Source organism: Cucumis sativus, chromosome 2, assembly GCF_000004075.3.
Source record: "Cucumis sativus cultivar 9930 chromosome 2, Cucumber_9930_V3, whole genome shotgun sequence".
NCBI lineage: Eukaryota > Viridiplantae > Streptophyta > Magnoliopsida > Cucurbitales > Cucurbitaceae > Cucumis > Cucumis sativus.
This window is the reverse complement of record NC_026656.2, coordinates 12,003,107-12,024,607: the sequence shown is the minus strand read 5'-3', so window position 1 is coordinate 12,024,607 and position 21,501 is coordinate 12,003,107. Positions and strand designations below refer to the sequence as shown.

The following is a 21,501-nucleotide window of genomic DNA, read 5'->3' as shown; positions in this document are numbered from 1 at the left end:
ATTTCGGTTTTATTTTAATTTCAAAAGGTACACTTTAAATTTTGGATTTCATAGATAACGTCGAGTTGATTTTTTAAAAATAATTAATTACACTTTAATTATAGAGACATTTTCAAATATAGCAAAATAAATAAAAATATTTACAAACTATAGCAAAATCTTAAATTCTATTAATGATAGAAATTGAGAAACTTTCATCACTTCTTAGAGAAAGATATTGATAGACAATGATAGAAGCATATCGAGATATATCAATATCTCTTATTAATAAAATATAAAATTTTGTTATATTTTATCAAATTTGTCATATTTCACAATTTTCCTTAATAATAATCATCAATATTAAAGTTAAAATTTTACTTCATAATTATTCTAAATTAATTAAATAGAGAAGACAAGATTAAATTTTTTTAATAATGTTAAATTTTTAAAATTTTGTATCTTGTTCTATTTTTGTCTTTTAATTTTAAAAAATTTCAAAAGTTTACATTGATCTTTACTCTTAGAATTTCGCTAGCTTTTAACGGAATAATGATTAGTTTCTATATTTGGATGATTACGGTCAGTATTCATCATATTAATTAAATTGATAAATACCAAATAAATCTTACTAATTTATTCTATAACACTGTTTGTGTAAAAACCACATTTGAGTCAAAATAAACCCTAAATCAATTTTATACTTGTTTTAGGTGATTTATGGTGATTTTACGTGTACAAAAAAATTTCTAGTTGTTTTCTTTCAACTTGCAAACATCTCACGAATATTTGACAATGTTCAAATTTGAAATACCTAACTTCAAATTAATTATGCCAGGTGATTTAACAAGTTTGATAAAGTTTTGTTTTAGCTATTTTTTCAATCTTGCATGCATCTCACAAATATCTAGCAGTGTCAAATTTTAAAAAACTCCTATAAAACATGTGTAAAATCATATTAAATAACCTAAAACAAGTATATAATAGATTTGGAGAATGAGTATTTCGAGTTTTGAAATTGTGAGATATTTTTTAAATGCCTATGAGAAGCTTCACCAACTACAAAACTCCATATATTTATATGTGCAATCACCCTAAATTACCTTAAAAAATCAATTACAGAAGTGCAAGACAGAAAATAACTATAATACGTCTTAAAACATGAGTAAAAGCATCCTAAATGAGTTTGGAAATTGCCAAATGCTTACAAAATGTTGAGATGAAAAAATACCTAAAAACTTCCGCCTAAACATGAGTACATCTTTTTATACATTTTTGTTCTTTCCTTCACCTTCTATCTTCCATCTCTTGATTAAAAAGAGACACCAAAAAGTACTTCCACAAACTCTCAAACCCTTAAAAAGTAATCCCACTTTTGGTAATTGTTCAAAAAACTTAAATGTTATAAAGAATAATAAACATCTTAAGATGTATATTTGAGATCAACATAAGTGAGACTTGCAAGTAAAGGATGGAGGAAGAAAAGTTAGGAACAAGAGGAGAGAGATGTCAGACACACCCATCTTTTTCAATGATTATGGATCAAAAACGAAAAAGGAAAAATGAAAAGTATTGAGGCAAAAACATATATATTGTTTGTAGTAGAAGGAATTACAAATTGGTCCTTTTCCTATTTAACATCCAAAAAATGACTTTCCCACACCCCCACTTCACCATACCACCATACCACCATACTACATTTTACGTTAATGTCTATTTCTTTTTTACTATATTTAAAAATATTTTCAACTAAAACACATTAAAATTCAAGTCAATTTTTGCAAACATAAAAAAGCTGAAGCTGCAACATTTCCTAAGACGTGCTATTTAGTTAAATTTATGAACGGAATCACATAAACAAAAACGATTATCACAAATCTAAAATATGTTCAACCGAAGTGAAGTTAGCTTTTGAGGTTGGAAATTCGAATCCCATCCCTCAATTCATACAAAAAAAAAAAAAGACCTACAAGATGTATATTTTTTCATTATAATTATCAGAAAACAAAAGACAAAATAAAATTATAACCTCCAGGTACTGCATTGTACATGGAATAATCTATAGTTAAAACAAGAGCTGCTTCTCAACAAAATTGTCATTCTCTCTACATTAATCACTAAGACTAAAGTATCCATAACTTCAGCAGCAACGTTCAAAACTTCAAGTATGCAAAAGAGAAGTAGAACTCAAATAATAATTCAATAACAGAAAGAAACTAAGCTCTGCATTCTTACATTGACTTCGTTTGCATCTGCAAAGTTGGTTACTTGTTATATAGGTGAACAATAGTGAAGATGAAGAACCCAGCCATCTGCATAAAATTTAATTCTTATGATTTACCAATTTCGAAACATGAAGTTAATATGTAATATCAATTGAAAAGAATACAGAAATCTTTATGGTACTTACAGATAAAAAGCTCGTTTACCTCTTTTATTTGTTTAGTCATTTTCTTTTCTTTTTAACAAAGATTTATTGAAATTAGGTAAAAGAAATGAAACGTATTTTATAAAAACTAAAAAATGGTTTGTACATCGAACGAATCTAAACCTGATGTGATGATTGTGTAAAGACACAATAAACATGAAATAGGAATTCAAACATGAAAACCCATCTCCCCTCCCTCTCAATTCCCTATCTCAAACAGACACATAAAAGAGCCATACCATTGAAAATGCTGATCCATAGTATGGATAGGCTGTAGGAATGAATCTTTCATATTCATTGTGCCTAAAGGGTCTCACTGGAATCTGCAAAAGAAGAATGTTCAAGAAAGAAAAAAAAGCCGGTTAATAACAGACCATAAGTTTTCCCATGCTTCTTTGTCAGTGATGTTGAGAGTAAAACAATATGGCATAGAAGCAACATTGTCTGCCTTCTCAACTGAATCCCAAGCTGAGTAGGGATGTATCTTTTCAACACAAGGTGTTTTGTGCAGCGTGCCACTTATAATTTGTAAATAGAATAGATGGATAGACTCATGCCAAAATATTCATTCATAAACCATATGAATGGATTGAGTTGGAAAATTTTAGAGGAAAGAGAAATTTTATAGAATCTATTATCTAATGATAGAAAACTAGTAAGCCTTGGATTGTAATGTATTAGTAATCAAAGTAAGCTCACTCACATTTCTTTGCTTAAAGGATCATGGATTCACCTACCTAGGAATTAATATCCTAGTCTTATTTTCTCGATCAGATGGATAGCATACACTTTACCTGTCGCGTTAACTATTAAACAAGCCAATAATGAATAGCTTCACCCATGTACATAGTGCACTAAGGTGAATGCAAATAGAGGCAGCAAAACGATCAAGTTCCATCTTAAACAAAGAGAAATAGCATAATTTCCAAACACTGAAGGGCAAAAAAAAAAAAAAAAGAAACATGGCAATTTACTTCTAGCTATAATGGAAGGATCCATCAACTTGCAGATTCCCTCCATAATTAGAGTTTGCATCAAGATAAATTTTGAAAATTACCTGCTTTGATAGAGATAAGGTAGTGTAGCCAAGTTTTTGATACTCAACCTTGAACTGGAATACTCCATATACATCTGGAACTTTGAAGGCTGTGTGATAAAGACCCTACAAGAGAAAATATCTATAAATATTAGGGTCCAATCAAATCCATAGGTAAAATCAAACAAAAAACAATTGTAGAAAACAGATTCATACCTTGTTGTCGGTTGATAAAGTTTTTAAAACATAGGGGCTCATCATGTAAAACTGCACCTGAACATCACCAGTTACATATGGCTCCCATGTCTTACCAGACCACTCGTAGATCTCAACTGAATATTCCTTTAACCAAAATCCAAGGTCAGGTCAGAATAACTCAAATATTTTCATCTCATTAATTATATTTTAGCCTTAAAATTACCAATTCATCATTAATCCTGTAAATTGCCGGTTCATCAGTTTCCCCAACCTTGTGGTGCCTAACATTCACAGCCTACAATGCAGCAGTTAGAATTAGAATCTACAATCAATCATAGAAAGTGCCAAAAAGTTAAATTGTAGTTGCATGTAAGGCAACCGAAGAAATCCCTCACCTTAAGATGGCCTCTCTCGTGGAAAACCCATTTGCTTAGTTCAACTGAAAACTGCTCGTTGCCTGACTTATCAAATCTGTATCACAACATAATCTATTCAATAAGTGTCTTCAACAGTTCATAAGTATGCTAAATACTAACAAATGCTAAGTGATCTGGGTTTTGTGGAATAAATGGTTTTCTGTTGCATATAAATGTGTGTGTGTGTAACTGATCTAATAAGCGTCAATACTGAAGCAATATTCTTCTCCAACGATTACAATCCAGGTTGTTGAGGACCAAAGTAACAATTCATTAAAAATTATTCCAGCTTAATAATTGTTTTCCACCACTCAGTAGAAAATATCATACATATATATAATGGTTGAATGAAAAAATATTTATCAGAGATTACAATTCAAGTTCAATTTACAAACCAAGGTAAGCAACCATCATTTCACCCTAAGATGTCACAATGATTATCAACATCAACCATGTCTTATCAGAAGAATCACAGTAACTATGATATATGTTTTTATCAACAAAAACAGTCTAGTTCAAACATTTTGACTTACTTGGTTGGACTCCCAGCCTTCTGTACCCCAGATTTGAAGAATCTATAAACAAGAGAGAGAGAAATATAGTATCACGAGATTCTGAGATGCCAAAAGAAGAAAATAAATCGAGCTTGTTTCTGGTAACAAGAGTTTTTAAGTGTTCCCTACCGATTGCTAAACAAACTTAATGATCCAGATATCAAAATCCGGGCACTGTTTCTTGCCTGCAACATAGAAGGAATTGTCAATTCCTTTTATAAATAATAATAATAATAATAATAATAAGAAGAAGAAGAAGAAGAGAACTGTAAGGCCAGCATAAGCATGAGTTTTAATCAACAAGAAAATACGTACTAAAAAATTACAACTAGAAAGTAAGTCAAAGGCTGCTCCCCCTCAAATGGATAAAAAGGAGAGGCCTAAAAGATTTAGGAGACCAAAAATAGAATAACCTAAAGTTTAAAGAAGTAATCCCAAGTCTCAAAGTCAAAAGGTCCTTGGAAACAAGATACAAGCTAAGTCCACCAATCATGCACGATAAAGTTTCCACATTGTACCTACTCAATACTTAATCATTTTGTTTATCGAATTCCATGCTCCAGGAACATAGAAACAAACCATTAACAGAAATCCAAAGAAAGTAAAGCAGAAACTTAATAGAAAATAGACCTGTACGACTGAAACCAGAGAGATGGCAGATCCAGTTAGTTGTGGGGGACTTGATAGCTTGGATTTTGGGTTGGCAGAATAAGCTGCGGGAGATGCTGATAGAGCTTTTAGCACCTATAGAATAAAAGAAGAGAGTTTAATAAATATAACTGATGATGTCAATCCAGAATTATGTGGTAACTTCCTGAAGCATTAATTAGAACCACATTCTACGAAGAAGTTATAAAGTAAACACTATCCAAGTATCTTACCAAGCTATTGGCAGGATTTAAAGTATGGCCAATCCCCTGGAAAAGTACAGGAGCCTGTGTGGAACATTCATTAAGTAGCAATTAGAAATAAGAATTATTACAACAATGAAAACTACAAATACAAAATAGAGTTAGTACAATGGAAGAATACAAAACCTAAAATAAGAAAACAAAAATGAATTCAACATCTCTCGTCTTCGCACATGATCATCTTTCAAAATATATGCAAATATATTACTTGCCTCGATTTTCTGGCTTCCCACAATTACATCGGACTTGATCAAATCGTCACTAGCAATCAATGTGTGGTCACCCTCAGTCTCTGATACTGCATAGCTGGTGTGGTCAATGACTACAGAAGCTGGATCCTTTGGCATGATATTTCTCATATAAGTATAGGTAGTGCAGAAAAGCAGCAGATTATTGACAAAACTAACACACAATACATTTGTTCATGGAAACTGTAAAAAAAAAAATCGAAAAGAAAATTTCTAGTAGAATCTTTTTACAGTATACAGAAGAAATATCATAGTCGTAGAAGGTTGACAATTATGCTACAGGTAAAAAAGGTAACATGTCGTAGATATCCAGCTACCTCATCAAAATCAACACCACATTCGGTGGCAATTTCTCGGATCAACTCAGATGCATTAGAATCAGCAGCAAGAATCAAATCATGGCCCGAATCGACAAAATCCAGTATAGCAGCAGAATCAACGGATCCACCAAAGCCTATAAAACCCAATAAATGAAAACGTAAACAATCACCACAATGCCAATACATTCCATTACGACTAATTAGTCCAACCTCAAAACATAAGAACTGAAAATTAATAAAATTCCAAATAATTGAAACCCCATTTCACCCAATGTCTCCAATTTCCGATGGAAAAAGAAAAACAGAAGAATTCAAAAACGAAACCAACAGAGGACAAAACGAACAAGGACTTACGTTCAATTGTTGGGGCAAACAAGATCAATGCATCGTAGAAATAGCGTCCATATCTCTGCAAGGCGATCTTGGGGTCATCGGCGAGCTTGAAATCGAGGTCGAAACCTCGAGATTGGAGGGACTTGAAGAACAAAGAATGGGAAGATTTGATGGCGAAGTCATCGAGTAAGACGAGGACTTTGCGATCTGTTGGATTGTCAGGGGAGAAGGCATGGGTGAGAAATGGAAGAAGAGCGATTAGTGTAAAGAGGAGAAAGGATTTCGACATGGCGTTAGGGTTTTAGGAAGTGGCAGAGTCCGAGAGAGCTTGAGATCTCTTTTACAGTCGTTGTGTGAAGAGAAGTAGAGTCTTGGGAAGAAAGATGTATTTGAAGTTTGGCCCCAACTCAAACTTTATTCACAAAAATACCCTATTATCTACAAAGATTTTGCCAAATGACCCCTGCACTTCTATTAAATTTTCACATGCTCCTCAAATTAAAATCACCGCTCAAACTTCAACCACACTTTACAATTCATTTTCACATCATTTTAATCACTCTACTCGATGGAAGTTCGTTTTTCTACCTAACTGACTATGGTCGGTTTAAGAAATGATCAGACTAATATCCACTGTTGATGAGTAAATATTGATTGGTCGGTCAATTGATTTAACTCTTTCAAATTGACATAGATCGATTGACTTCAATTTAGTCAATCAGACTGATTTTTTTACCTATCATACTACCCCTAACTCTTGTATATGAAGTTCACAAGTAATTGTCTAATTATCTCTTAGGATAATTAGTTACAATACTTGTTGTTGCATTAGGTAATTGTCTAATTAAATTATCTATTAGGATAGAATATATTACCTTTCTTGTGAAACTAGCATCTTGCTAACAAGATTTAATGAACTCGAAAATAAAATTAAACTTCAAAAAAATTTAAATGGGACAAAAGTATTGACGGAAAAGTAGAAAAATGTGAAAATACAATTTAAAGAAGATGTATATATAGACAAATTGTGATCGTTTAATTACGCATGTCTCTTCCTCGAGATATTTGAAAATACGTATTTATTTATAAAAGAATACAATCACATGGAATTGAAATGGTGCATCCAAGAACCATGACATTTATTTTGTAAATTGTAATAGAAAAGGGAAGCATTTGGTATTTTCTCAGGGAAGAACATCCATCAGATGTTCAGAACAAGTAGTAAAACTTTAAACTTCCTCCGTGTGAACACCGATCAAATCTTTTTGGTTAATTAGTGGACTTGATGTCTTGAACTATCAACCATTCTTGAGTAAATTAAGTCGATAGAAGTCATACAACTTCTCATTTTAACAAAGTTAGTTATCGGCACTGTGTTCATTTTAACCTAAAACACTACATAATTTTTTCCCTTCACACTTACATAAGTGAGTCCTATAAAGAACATCATATGGTCCTGTAAATAATTATTCGAGCATTCAAACAAACCATTAAAAGCACAGTGTTTATCACAAAACCACATTTGCACTATTTCATCATTCTTAGAGTAGTAAAGGAAAACTTTCAACACAGTGATGATCAAGTTAGTTAGAGATTGAGATGATCTTCATTCGACTAAGTACGATTACCACTCTAATTTGCTTTTAAAGTATAGCATGTAATCTCATTTTCTTAGATGAACATTCAATCAACTTTGTAGTTAAGAAGAATGACTTTAATATTCAAACTTTTACTTTTTATGTTTAAGAAACGTTGTTCCTTAAATGTTATTTTGTTATGTAATTTTCATTATTCAATACTCACTTCAATCAATTTGTATCTTGTTTTATATTTATAAACAAAGTTGAATTCAAATTACACATAGACGGTTATTATTTATATGTAGACGATTGTTTTTCGTCGTTTTAAATTTAGTTTGTAATTGGTCTCTAGATTTCAAAATGTTCTACACTTAATTGAGTCCATAAGTTTCAAAATTTTACAATTTTACTTTTGATTTTCTTTAAATGCATGCTTTCAATCATTAGTATCAATGTCTATAAATTAATTTTAAATCAATATGAAGTGAAATTTTAAAAATAAGGGATGAAAAACAATAAAACTTAATTAATCACAGTTCTTTTAAATCATTTAAACTAATTAGTATTTAGTTAAACAACAATAATAATAACAAAAAAAATCAGTATTTAGTTAAAATAAATTGAGATTAAAGTATAAAGCATGAAATATAGGGGTAAAATTGAAACAACAACCTACATCTCGACCCTAAAAGTTTAACACTTAAAAAATTGAAATTAAACAAAAGCTAGTGACTAAATATGTAACATGTTGAAACCTAGATCGGATCAAATAGAAACTAAACCAAAATCATAAAGCTTGAGGAGATATTTTTCCTTAATTTTGATGGTTTATAGACATCATAGTGTGAATTTGATTGAAATGTAAGTGTCTTTTAATAAGTTACACATGTGTAGCCAAAGTTGTGAAGCATTAAAGTTCCCACAAAGATGGGGGTGGAACTATACTATGTAGGTTTCTTTCTTTTTCCATCCCAACCCTAGTGGAATTTCAATCCTCATTTTCACCCTATTTTTTGGATTTTTATGCAATGTTGGAATGAAGGAAAAGAAAAAGGGAAGAAAAAGGGAAGAAAAATGAGGTTTTTTTGGTCCAATCTTCAAAGAGTTATCATAGAGAGGAAAAAGAGAGAGGATGGGTCAATGAGAGATAGAGGAGAGAGAATAAATTGTTGTCACAATCAATCTTAGTAGAAGTGATATAGTGATTCTAAAACTAAAATAACAAGAAAATAAAGGTTGGAGCCCATTTTCTTTTACATATTAGAATATATATATATATAGACCTATGTAATTTGAACTAAAACTTTTATTGTGTCAAATAAAGTTTTTTTTTTCTTTTAATATTCATCGTTATTATGCATTCACATTTCAAATTTATTGTTGGAGAATAATACAACAATTTGACTTCAAGTAGATTAGAGTGAATTTACTTTTAGTACCAATAGGATATAAGAGTTTTTATCTATGTATTTGCACAATATATATATAGAATTTGAAAATTTGAGTGTTAGACTTAGTGAGAAAGAGTACATATCACTGACCCCTAAATTATACTCATATTATCAACTATCCAAAATTAAACTACTAAAATTATGTTAGACAAGATTAGAAAGAAAATACATCGTAAGTTCATGACCCAATAGATTCACGTCCTAATATTTATTAATTTTGTACTAAACAGATACAATTTTAAAAATTCATTTCTACTGCAAAAGAAAAATTGGAAGAAAAAGAAAACAAAATCTAAAATTCAGTGATTCAAACAAAATCCATAGCCATAAAGAAAGAGATTCCTTTTAACTCATCATTATTAAAGAAAAGAGAGAATGGGGAAGCTGAAAATGACAGCAAGCGTACTAGCAAGGGACCAAGCTTGGAGACTAAAAAGAAAATCAAAGCTTGACGAAAATGGGAATTCGAGTCTTCAAATCTTCTAGTTAAAATCTTCCCTTAAACTATGCGATTCAAGCTGTCCACGAGCTTAGCTTCATCGAATTCAACAAAACCAACTACAGGGTTTTACTCCTACTTCTACTTCCTCTCTTTGACTGTTAGCTCCTTCAAATTTTTCTTCTCAAATCCTCTCTAATTTCCCCTTTTCTTTAATACCCACTTTGGAAAAGGACAGTGGTTTCTGTTCCCCTTCTTCATTTCTGCATTTTCAGTCACCCACACGCTCCACCCCCCCACCCCCCTTTTGGAGCTCTGAAAATGGCTGCCACTGTCTTCTTTCTTTCTGTCTCCTCTATTTTGCTTCTCTGATGGCTGTTTTACCCTTTACAAAAAGGTTTGTTGCAGTTCCCCACGAATGGGTTTCGATTGTTTCTTTCTTTTATCAAAATGGTTCTCTTCTCTTCTCTTAACTTTTCTACATTTTCTGGGCTTCTTTTGCCATTTTGCTTTCTGGGTTTTGTTCTGAATCTGATCTGGCTTCCTATGTGGAGTTTTTGTGTTAATTGGCTTGTTTTTTCACTTGGGTTTCTGGATTTTGTGCTTCTTTGTTTTTGGTTGTTGTGGAAATGTGTGAAGCTAAATCTGATACACCCACTCACCACTTGTTTTCTTGTGGTTACATTTTGTTGCTAATCTCTCCTTGCAAGATGTTTTTTTTTTTTTTTTTTTTTTGTTTAGGGAGTTTGACTTCTTCTTGGATCTTGACATAATCTAGTTGGATTTGGGATCATTATGACTAAGCTATGATTAATTTCATAACAAATCGTTCTCTTTTTTTTTTTACTTACATTCAGCATTCTTTAGCAGTGAGGCTAAAATCCATCCCCAGATTCAAAGTTGAGTTTAGAAATGTATTTCAGGCTTTGCTTGTCGAACTATACAAGGAATCTTATTGGAGGAATGCATTGAAGGAGATCTACTTTTACTGGATTTCCTCCAGTTTTCTTGGATCTACAGAGACCTAAGCATATCCTAGATAGAACATCTGCCCGCTACTGAAGTTCTAATAACCCGATTGACGGGATGGAGGAATACAAGTGATACTGATAGGTTCATGGAATTGGCCAAAGATCATAGAGAGCTAGAGACTTGATTAGATCCCAAGAAAATGTGAATGATGTAGCCTTGTAATAGAAGGGGAAGAAAGAGAAGTACAATTTTACTTTGTGATACTTGCTTGCTCCTTAAGGCAAATACTCATTTCAGCTTGATAGTTTCTTAGAGCCCTTTCATTTTCCAAGTCCTTAGGGGGTTACCAAGAGTCACCGAACACAAATTACTTCACATCGGTCAGCTCATGAGTTGGGATGAATTAGATCATATTGTATAGCTACACAGTTTTCAGTTGTCTAGTAACATCACTGATAGTCTAATACTATGTAGCTGTCTCTGGCGACGATTCTTATTCTTGTTTAATTATTTGGTCATATTTGTGTGATTGAAATTTGACAACCTTGTCTATGTTATCATGATTTCATATTTTGATTAGAAACGAACTTGATATAAACATCATAAAACAGGGTATTTCAGTGCGAATTTTCGGCCTTTTCATTATAGCTTAATGAAGGTAATGTATACTTTTGTTTCCGAAATTTACAGGCTGAGCCTAACTGCCAATTGATTCTTGGTTTAACCCTCAACCATGAAAGCTAGATCAGAGAATGGATGGCATTGCATCAAGTCTCTTTACTTTAGAGGTAAACCAACCAAGGATTTGTGCCTGTTGCAGAAGGTGAAGGCCTCCGCCAGTACGCCGGGAGAAGCTCCAGTTTATCTCAATGTGTATGACTTAACCCCCGCAAATGGCTACGTCTACTGGGCTGGCCTTGGTATCTTTCACTCTGGTATAGAAGGTCAGTTTGTTTCTCATCTCGTGTAAGTGCACACGTTTGGATGGTGAACAACATTTTTGTTCACTTTTCTGGACTAAAGATCTTTGGATCTTCAATCAGATAGTAATTGTGCTTGCAATCCATTCAGTGCAATTATGTTGGTCTTGTCTATGTTCTTAAGATTCTGTTATAACCACAAACTGACTTCTCCGTCTGTTGCCAAACCCTTTTTTTATAATTACCTGATCAGATATAAGTTATTGTCAGCTATGCACTATCTACTAATGATATTAAGAAGGCTATTGCTAAAGTCAGCGCAAGAGTTTTTTCAAACAATTCCCTTTGGAATGTTCCTGTTTTATATAGAACTTATTTTGGATCTGTAATAAATGTGTGCTTATTGAAGGATGTTATTATCTATGTTTACAGTTTACGGCATTGAATATGCCTTTGGAGCCCATGACTACCCGACGAGTGGGATCTTTGAGGTAGAACCCCGAACATGTCCTGGCTTCAAGTTTAGGAAGTCAATCTATATCGGCACAACTTGCTTGGACCCAATCCAAGTGAGAGACTTCATGGAGCGTCAAGCTGCAAACTATCATGGCGATTCATATCACTTGATCGTGAAGAATTGCAACCACTTCTGTGAGGATGTATGTAGAAAGCTAACAGGGAAATGCATACCAAAATGGATTAATCGACTTGCAAGAATAGGTACGTGCATCATCATTCCCCTAGCCTCAAATGCTTTTTCCTCTTTGATTTTGACAAAACAAAATCACTCACAATCTTCAAGCGACTTGCAGGTTCGAAATGCAACTGCATACTCCCCAAGGCTCTTAAGGCCACGACCATGCAACACGACCCGAGATTTGAGGGACAGGACAGCGAAAAGAAAAGGCTAAGAAGTGGCTTCAGTTGCTTATCCTCAATCTCCATGAATCAGAAGGAAGTTTCAATATCTTCACTGTTTCTACACTCCCACTACAAAGGCTGCCTACCTCCATGGGAACTAAAAAGATCAAAAAGCTGGTCGTTCAAGTAAGGAGAAGACAACCTACCTACGCGGATTTGAGATATCTAACAAGTTTTCCTTCTTCCAGTTCTTGGGATAATAGCCATGGGAGCTGATTGGTTTTAGCTTTGTGGATTGATCACAGAGGCTCTAATCTCTCTCCTTTTTCTCTCTTTTCACTTGTGTTTTTTAGTCTCTGAGAGGCTTTGTTCTGATCATTGACTTGGGGGATAATTCATTCATGATGTGGAGTTATATCTTCTGGTAGAGCTTAGGAATCCAAGTAGCTGGTCGGTTTGCCAATGCCAATGTATATTAGCTGTTCATCTTCTTCTTCTTTGCTAATCATTGTTTTGGCATAAGCTCCGAAGTCTCCATGGCTCTCTTCTCTCTCTTTTATCATTACAGTCGTAATTGTTGTTTTCAAAAAAAAATATTACGTTACAAATGTGAGAATGACTCCTAAGACCTTGAGGTGTTGAGTTGAGTTTTCAAATCTGAAATTAATATGTTGGAGTTTGGGGTTTATGCTTGGAGTTTGGGTTAGAGAGAGGAGAAGAAAGGAAAATTGTGTTCATCGATAAATGTAAAAACTTCGATATATTGTGGAGTTGGGCTTTTTAACACCGTTAAGTTGGACTTCACAAGTGGGTGAACCAAATATGAGTTCGAGTTAGATTGGTTCTAGTTCTTAATCCACTCTAATATAAGACAGTCCTTTTCTTTCTCTTTTTAGTTTCTTTTTGGTTGAACTGGAAAGTAGACAATTATATCTGTCTTTAAACTCTTTTTGGAAAAATTATTTGAAAGCCCCAACTCCAAAATCAGATTGAATCTTCCAAATCCAAACTCATTATTTATTAGTCATTACAACTTTATGCAGCACATGATTTCATTCCCACTAATATTTTATGCTATGTTTTTTGCTTTTTCCATAGTGTTCTTATAAAATATAAACAAATTGAAATAACTAATTCATATGATTTTGTTATTTAAACAAAAAGTGACAACAATATCAACAGGTGTATACAACTGTACATTCCAATTAAAGGCATTACTTGATTCCTTTCTTCCTATTTTATACCCAAATTTGTTGCATCAGTTTCTTTTCTTAACCCTAAGTGAGACTTCTAACTACTAACTAGATATGTCCACGGAACAAGGTTGGAGATGTCATTCTCCGTTCCCATTCCGCTCTCCATTTCATTTAGATAGCAGAGAATTTTTTCCCCCCACTTGCCACCTAATCTAAGAACGACGGGCAGGTTTCCACAATTTTCTTCTAATCGACCGTAAATATCTTAACTACTTAGTTCTTCAAATTTTTAAGTTTATGTCAAATGAGTCCATTAAGTTTTAAATAGTATAAAAAGTCATCCAACAATACAACATTTCAAAAAATTCACCAACCCATCTAATACAAAATTGAAAGTTTATTATATTAGACATAAATTTCAAGTTGATAAAATTCAGGGACTCTAAAATAAACACTTGTAATTTAATTAAAATAACTTGTAACATTCAAACACACCAATAGGTAAATATCAAGAAAAATATCCATGTGTACTTTAAATCAATTTATACCACATATACTCATTTTAATTCTAAATTCAAATTTATATCATTAAAAAAAGTGGGTTATGGAAGAGAAGAAAAAAGGTCATAAATACCAATTATTGTTTTTAAGTGTTATTAATTTACTATAAATTTTAAATATATTTAAACACTCATACATGTCTATCTCCATCCATCCTAATTCATCTCTAATCAAAAATAAAATTTTGTTATATTTGTACGTTTATATAAAAAAATAGTAGAAGTGTTTTTTTCTTTTGAAAAAAAAAGGCTTTTGTAATTTAAAAGAATTGGGAGTGTTTTAATGTCACAAAACGGTAAAAACTTTTAATTTGTTTGGGTTTCAATTTTGATTCCTCCATTTTCCAAAGTAAATTTGAAATTGCCATTAAAGATTAGACATAAAATAATGAAGATTTTTGTATTAAGAAGAAGAAGAAGAAGAAGATGAAGATGAAGAAGAAGAGGAAGAAGTCAATCATATTTGTAGAAGATGCCAGCGATGAGTATATCAGTTTCAAATTTCCCCTTCATCTTCACAACTAATTTAGAACCCTTATAATAAACTTCCATTAATCGTCATCATCAATTCAAACTCCAGTTCAATAATTCAATCCACATTTCTCAATTTTACCAAAAATGGGGAAAGGGAACGGATGCGTACCTAGCAAGAACGGACCATCTGTAACCGTCTCCGATGCGAATCCAATTCCAATTCCCGATCAACCAAAATCCACCGCCAGAGAAATCTCCAGGAATCTCAGAATCTTCATCGTCTATTACTCCATGTATGGTCACGTCGATCTCTTGGCCAAGAGGATGAAGAAAGGAGTCGATTCTGTTGACGGCGTCGAAGGTGTTTTGTTCAAGGTGCCGGAGACTCTGCCGTTGAAAACGCTGGAACAGATGAGAGTTCCGGTGAAGGATGATGGCGTGCCGGTGATTTCCGTGGAGGAGATGGTGGAAGCAGATGGATTCTTGTTTGGGTTTCCGACGAGGTATGGATCTATGGCGGCGCAAATGAAATCGTTTTTTGATTCGACGATTGTTCTTTGGCAGGATCAGAGATTGGCCGGAATTCCCGCCGGATTGTTTGTGAGTACCGGAACTCAAGGCGGCGGGCAAGAGACGACGGCGTAAGTTGTTTGTTTCAACAGTGAGCATCAATCATTTGGGGAATTCTGTTGATTTTAATTTTAAATTTATTAAGTTAAATTGTCATTTTTAGTATTTAAACTTTCAATCAATCAAAATTGGTAAAACAATTAAGAATTTTCATTACAAAATAATATAAAATGTAATTATGTATTCTAAAATTGGTAAATGTTTTCTCAAAAAGTTATTATAAATTAATAGTAAAATATGAATCAAATTTAAAAATTTTGAGACTAAAATTAGATATCTATAAGTATAGTTACTAAATTTAATCAATATATACTATTTTAACAAACTTGTTTTTTTTCTTAGAAAGAAAAGGTAAAAATCTATAAAGAAAATTGTTATAAATAATAAAAAATGAAATTATTTATAAAATATATCAAAAAAAATAAAAATTAAGTGTGCTATAAAAGTTGATAAATTTTATTATATCTTATAATATTTTTAATATTTTTTATTTTTTAAAATATTATTTTATTTTTTCAAGAGAAAATTAACTTATATACCTAAATTTTATTTCAAACGGTTCTATTTTTATTTTCTTTTAAAAAAATAAATGTGCTAAATTTAAGTTAAATTTAAAAAAGAAGTAAAAAGATAATTGTTTTAAAGGAGGAAGTTGTTGAAAATATTTACAAATATAACAAAATGTATGGTATATGATATAAAAGATGTCTAAAATTGTCTATCGATAATAAATGAGAGTTGTTTATTAGTGTTCGACAATATATTTTTACTATATTTATAAATATTTTGATTAATTTTGTTATATTTGAATCCTCCCTAAATAAACCTTGAAAAGTCGAGGAGTTGTTTTTCTCCTAATGGACCTAAAGAAATTTAAATATGTTTATTCAACATCATTTTCAAAATTTAAAAAGAAAAAAACAAATTGTTTGTTACGAAATCTTTGACTATTTGAGGATATTTTTAATTTAAAAACATCGTTCAATCTTTTAAAAGTTCATAGATAAAATTATAAAATAAAACATTAAGTTGTTCCTACAAACTAAAGTAAGAGTTGTCATCGACAAAGATATAGTAGCAATTTGCATATTTGTATACTGATTCCAACACTTTAAAATAACCATCGGAATTGAGCTCTCAACACTGTGTTTACAAGTAGTTGTGAAACTGTCGATATATATAGAGAGAGTAAATAAGCTGATGCAATATCATGGGATGAATGGTGTGTGTTTGTGTAGGTTAACAGCAGTGAATGTTCTAGCATACCATGGGATGGTGTATGTTCCAATAGGGTACACTTTTGGGAGTGAAATGAGTAATTTGGAGTCCACAAGAGGAGGATCTCCATATGGGGCTGGAGTCTTCTCTGGTGATGGCTCAAGACCTCCATCTTCCAATGAGCTTGATCTTGCTCATCATCAAGGCAAGTACATGGCTACCCTACTTAAACGATCCCTCCCTTTTTACTCTCGTTGAATTACACGTTTAGTCCTTATCCTTGTACATGTCTTCAATTTGTATCTTTACATATACCTTCTAAAAGTTTTCTTCTTGTTCCTATCATTTGATTAAGACGACTTACTAGATACTTCTAATCTTAAGTAAGATATGCAGTAGATGATGTCTAACTTTTGAGCCTCTTGTTTGTGGTTGAGTGGTAAAAAGAGGAATATAATAGCATTTTGCAATTGAGAGTGAAGGTCTAATTCAAACTTTTGTGTATTATTCTCAAACATAGAAGAATTATGCATGCATCGAAACTTTAACCCAGATGGCATCACTAGGACAATGTGTCGAGTGAACATTTTTCTAGTACTCCTATAGTATCATATTCTCTTTGTTCACACTATAAATTTGTCTTCATAAATTTCAGCAGATTTCATACTGATGTTAATTTAAGGACATATCATACACCTTTTAAAATTAGACTATTTGAGAAACAACATTGTATGGGTGTGTGAGACACAATTTAACATTTAAGGATCAAGTAGGCAAAATTTAAAGTTTATGAACTAGATTTGTAAAGTACCGTGGAAGATTCTTTTTTTTATTATTAAAATGAGGGAATTGTGAAGGTTGTGTAAATCCAAGAGAAATTTGTGAATACAAGAGTAAAACCAAATAAGTTTTCACTTTTTTTTGTTCTTCTTGTTGGTGTTAAAGACATTCTTTGTCCATATATTATGGAAAATAAGAATCTTTGAAATGTTAAGTGAAGCCAAACAATATGATGCCAAGAAAATTTAATTGAAGCAATGGACATGATGTCCCCTTCAATTACAATCTTCAATTATTTTTAGAAACTTAGGGGTAAGATCTACCCTACAATGACACTTTGAATTATTGGGAACTCATGACATCATATGGCCTACAAATGCACATTTGAGTTATTAGTAGTTAAGGTCATATACCCCACAAAAGGAGTTTATTCACACCCAAATATAATAGTAATAAATCACAAAAGACATTTGAATTGTTTTTAGAGGCCTAAGGGCATATGCCCTACAATAATGACTTTTGTGTAGTCATACAAATTGATGTTTTTGAGAACTCTCTCAACTCATTGTCTCTTCTCAATCTAATTTCTTCTTATTTGACTTTCACTTTCACTTGCTCAATTTTCATTTACATTTTGGATTATAGAAATAGAAACTATTAACTTGTTTGAAGATATACTCACTCACACTAGTTAATAAAAATTGGTTTTTAAACTAAATTAATTTTTATATGATTAACCAAAAAGTTGTAACATCTACAACCTTTATTCAAATTGACTTCTTTATTTTAGATAATTGAAGTGTTATATAGAGAAGAAATCTCTATTTATATCTTGAGTTATTGTCAATTTTGAATCATTAACTAATAATTATATTATTTTAAATTATGAATTTTCATAAGTGTATCAATTGATACCTTCTTTTATCTTTAGAAAATTATTGTATATATTTTTTATTGAGATTACTTTTGAAAATCACATGTGTATATTTAACTTTTACACGTGTTCGACTTTTTTCCCATGTCTAATTAATGAAATGAGTGATTATAAATGATGCATGCTTAGAAAAGTAAAAATTTTAAATTTACATAAATGTAGTTCATAGTTTAATCTCTAAAGTTTGGGCATTAAGTATCTCTACTTAACTTTATAAATTTGGAAAGGGACATCCAAGTCCAAGTAGAAATCAAGTAGAAATGGTTTTCCATAGTTGACCAAACGAAAAATTGAGGTGGCAGTTTTAATAATTGAGTTGGAAAATTTATTGGTTTTTATTCCTTCGTTTTGCCCTTCTTTTTCATTTCTCCTCCCCCAAATTTCATCTTTCTTTTTCATTTCTTAACCTTCAACAAATGATCGACTAACCAACACTCGGCAATCATCAAACATTTAGAAATCATTTCTCAAACTCAAGGGAATAAAATGTCACTTTTGAAAACTCAAAGATCAAATAAACACAGTAAATATAACCGTTAAGGACAAAGTTTATTTTCGCGAAGAAAACCCTTTCAACGTCACATTTGAAAACTCCAAGATCAAATAGACACCAAGTACAACCGTTGAGGACAAAGTTTGTTTGGGTGAAAGAAACCCTTTCGGACTAACTTTTAATAGCTCGCAGTCAAAAAGACCCCCTTTTAGAAACCTACTGTAAATCTCAAGGTCCAGAATGTACCCTTTAAATCCAACATCACATTTAGTTAGACGTGGCCTTATGGAGCTAATTGAAGTATTTCTATGTTCTCACCACATATAGTTGGGGGAAGTTAATTATAATTATCAATGGGATTTTAATATATAAAATAAATAAAGTTACAATAATAATTAAGGCCAAATAACTGTAGCTGCATAAAAGGACAGTGTCATCTGCATCTCACATTAACACATTCTACCAACTAAAATGCAACCTTCATTGCCTGCCCCCACACCCAACCAGAGAATTAATGGAATGGTTTCACGTCTCATCAAACACTATAATAACCATTTGCTTATTATCCAATAGAAAAGGTAAAAATGGAAAATAATGAAAAAGATTACAAGTCTCCTTCCCTTCTTTTCCCATGAGCTTAATTTGGAAAGTCTTCACTTCACCTCACCTCACCTCACCGCATGATCGAGTCAAAAACTGCATAAGAAATGAAGGAGCTAACAGTTATCAATTTCTGCAAATGTAAATACACATGGTCGTGCAGCACAAATGAGGTCGTCAATAACCAGACATCCTGGAAAGTGGAAACAGTGAGCTACATAAACATCATGCAAATTAACAAAACTACCTCGAGTCATAGTCAGCAAATAGTGAGATATATACCAGCAATACAAATAGTTTAGAGAAAGTCAGAATTTAGTCCCTATGGTTTAAAACTTACCATTCATCCCTTATATTTTATCAACACATAAGGATTATGTGTAAGGTTTCATCAAACCATAAGGAAGAAATGAAATTTTAACTTTCAAACCCATAGGGACTAAATTTAACTTTCTCCTAATCATAGAGACCAAATTTGTAACTTAACCATGTAAACCTGATATAAATCACACTGGAAGGAAGTAAAGAGGTTTCCATAAAAAGGAAGTAAAGAGATGGTTATATTTCCTATTAATCAGAAGACGACATCAATTCTGTATATTTTCATTTCATTTTCAAGCAGCAAACCTACAAGCTAAAAAGATGTTAAATTCCCCAGCTCTCACCCCATCGTAGTCAGGAGACCCTTCTAAGTCCTAAGAAGGAAGGCCGTGCAATCTCAGATTCCCTTGCATACCCGTATAAAATTTGTCACGTTTATGATATAAGCATTTTATCGGACAACTTCTAGTGCACCGAACAATAATCAAGCGTGGAATCTTCCTCAGTCTCTACTTTCATCAGAATATCTAGAAAATTGTATGTTGATATAGGGTAATAGAGTATCGACTAACGGCTCAAGGTTACAGGAGATGACCCTTTGAAAAGCATTTCGGATGAGTGCAAGTGCATGTGCATGTTTGGGAGTTGCTTTGCAATTATTAAAATTACTTTCGTCCTACTCAAAACAACTTCAAAAGCACATCTTCAATCCCTCAATTTAAAGCATTTTAAAATCACTCTCAAACATGTGCCAGAGACAAATCCAGTTTGTTGTCATATTCCGACCAATATGGCAATTAGCAGAACCAACTACCAAGCATGACCAATGCTTGGTAGTTGACATATCACTTATTAAGGTCTCTCCCAAGTCCTTAATACAAAAGCCTACCCCAGTCGTCAATATACATAGCCAAGGAAAGAATAAAACACTGCAGTTAACTGAGAACAAATGAATTCCGTCCCACAGAAGCTTCCAAGCAGGCTAATTTAACAAAATCAACCGAATCTCGGCAGTATAAACAACTGAAAATTCAAGATAGAAGCAGAGAGTGAATCCAACCCTAAATTTCAAGTAATAATCAAAACAGAATCCCAAGGGATGAGATCATATAATTTCTCAAAAACACTAAAAATTCAAAACCCCAGAAGGATAATGAGAGGATGGAATTGAAATACCTTAGGGAATGACCTAAAAGTCGAGCTTGAGTTCTTCTTTCTCGTCGGAGAGGTAGTGAAGAACATAGGGAGTAACTCGAATTACAGCAACCCAAACGCCGAACATAGCGACGTGAGATCGGAGCTGCTTGAGAGCAGCAGCCTTATCAGGCTTACGCATAAACATCCCTGGAAACATTTTTTTGGTTTGGAATTGTCTGGATCGGAATGACCGAAAGAGGACGATAAAACCCTAGAATCGGATTTGGGGTTTTTCTATTTCTTATGGCGTGGGTTTAAGCCTTTAAAGCCCAACCCTACAATTGAATACTAAATCTTCGGTATTCTTTTCACCGTTAGTGTTTACTATATTTGTATCACTAAACTGCCTACTAACATAATCACAATTACAAGTAGGATTTTAATTTTGAAACATTTTTAAAAATAATTGAATAAATTAAAATATTTAGTAAAAGTTTGGATTCTATCGCTCA

The 21,501-nt window shown here is 32.5% G+C and overlaps 4 protein-coding genes across 6 annotated transcripts; 2 read left to right on the top strand and 2 right to left on the bottom strand.

Moving 5' to 3' along the window:
- Positions 1–1,941: 1,941 nt before the first annotated feature.
- LOC101209991 (dolichyl-diphosphooligosaccharide--protein glycosyltransferase 48 kDa subunit) lies at positions 1,942–6,798 on the bottom strand. The gene is made up of 13 exons (XM_004154239.3): positions 6,445–6,798; positions 6,088–6,224; positions 5,735–5,860; positions 5,493–5,546; positions 5,242–5,355; positions 4,741–4,796; positions 4,591–4,632; positions 4,037–4,112; positions 3,865–3,936; positions 3,660–3,785; positions 3,465–3,569; positions 2,647–2,730; positions 1,942–2,291 (listed from the first exon to the last, which is right to left on the bottom strand). Exons 1-13 carry the CDS (start codon positions 6,710–6,712, stop codon positions 2,244–2,246), a joined length of 1,308 nt encoding a protein of 435 aa, XP_004154287.1. The 5' UTR covers positions 6,713–6,798; the 3' UTR covers positions 1,942–2,243.
- Positions 6,799–9,868: 3,070 nt separating this feature from the next.
- LOC101211519 (deSI-like protein At4g17486) lies at positions 9,869–13,183 on the top strand. 2 transcript variants are annotated; one of them, XM_004145294.3, is made up of 4 exons: positions 9,869–10,290; positions 11,556–11,809; positions 12,218–12,505; positions 12,598–13,183. In XM_004145294.3, the coding sequence occupies exons 2-4, from the start codon at positions 11,599–11,601 to the stop codon at positions 12,834–12,836; spliced, it is 738 nt and encodes a 245-aa protein (XP_004145342.1). In that variant the 5' UTR covers positions 9,869–10,290; positions 11,556–11,598; the 3' UTR covers positions 12,837–13,183. The 2 variants fall into 2 exon arrangements, with proteins under 2 accessions (XP_004145342.1, XP_011649218.1); XM_011650916.2 differs by lacking the exon at positions 9,869–10,290 and adding an exon at positions 10,320–10,346.
- A 1,593-nt stretch (positions 13,184–14,776) lies between these two features.
- LOC101211762 (probable NAD(P)H dehydrogenase (quinone) FQR1-like 1) lies at positions 14,777–17,220 on the top strand. Its single transcript, XM_004145295.3, has 2 exons — positions 14,777–15,517; positions 16,745–17,220. Exons 1-2 carry the CDS (start codon positions 15,021–15,023, stop codon positions 16,980–16,982), a joined length of 735 nt encoding a protein of 244 aa, XP_004145343.1. The 5' UTR covers positions 14,777–15,020; the 3' UTR covers positions 16,983–17,220.
- Positions 17,221–19,275: 2,055 nt separating this feature from the next.
- Positions 19,276–21,336, bottom strand: LOC101210736 (mitochondrial import receptor subunit TOM6 homolog). Of its 2 annotated transcripts, none has more exons than XM_004154242.3 (2): positions 21,029–21,336; positions 19,276–19,627 (listed from the first exon to the last, which is right to left on the bottom strand). In XM_004154242.3, exon 1 carries the CDS (start codon positions 21,204–21,206, stop codon positions 21,042–21,044), a length of 165 nt encoding a protein of 54 aa, XP_004154290.1. In that variant the 5' UTR covers positions 21,207–21,336; the 3' UTR covers positions 19,276–19,627; positions 21,029–21,041. The 2 variants fall into 2 exon arrangements, with proteins under 2 accessions (XP_004154290.1, XP_011649217.1); XM_011650915.2 differs by having other exon boundaries at positions 19,276–19,724; positions 21,029–21,335.
- Positions 21,337–21,501: the final 165 nt, after the last annotated feature.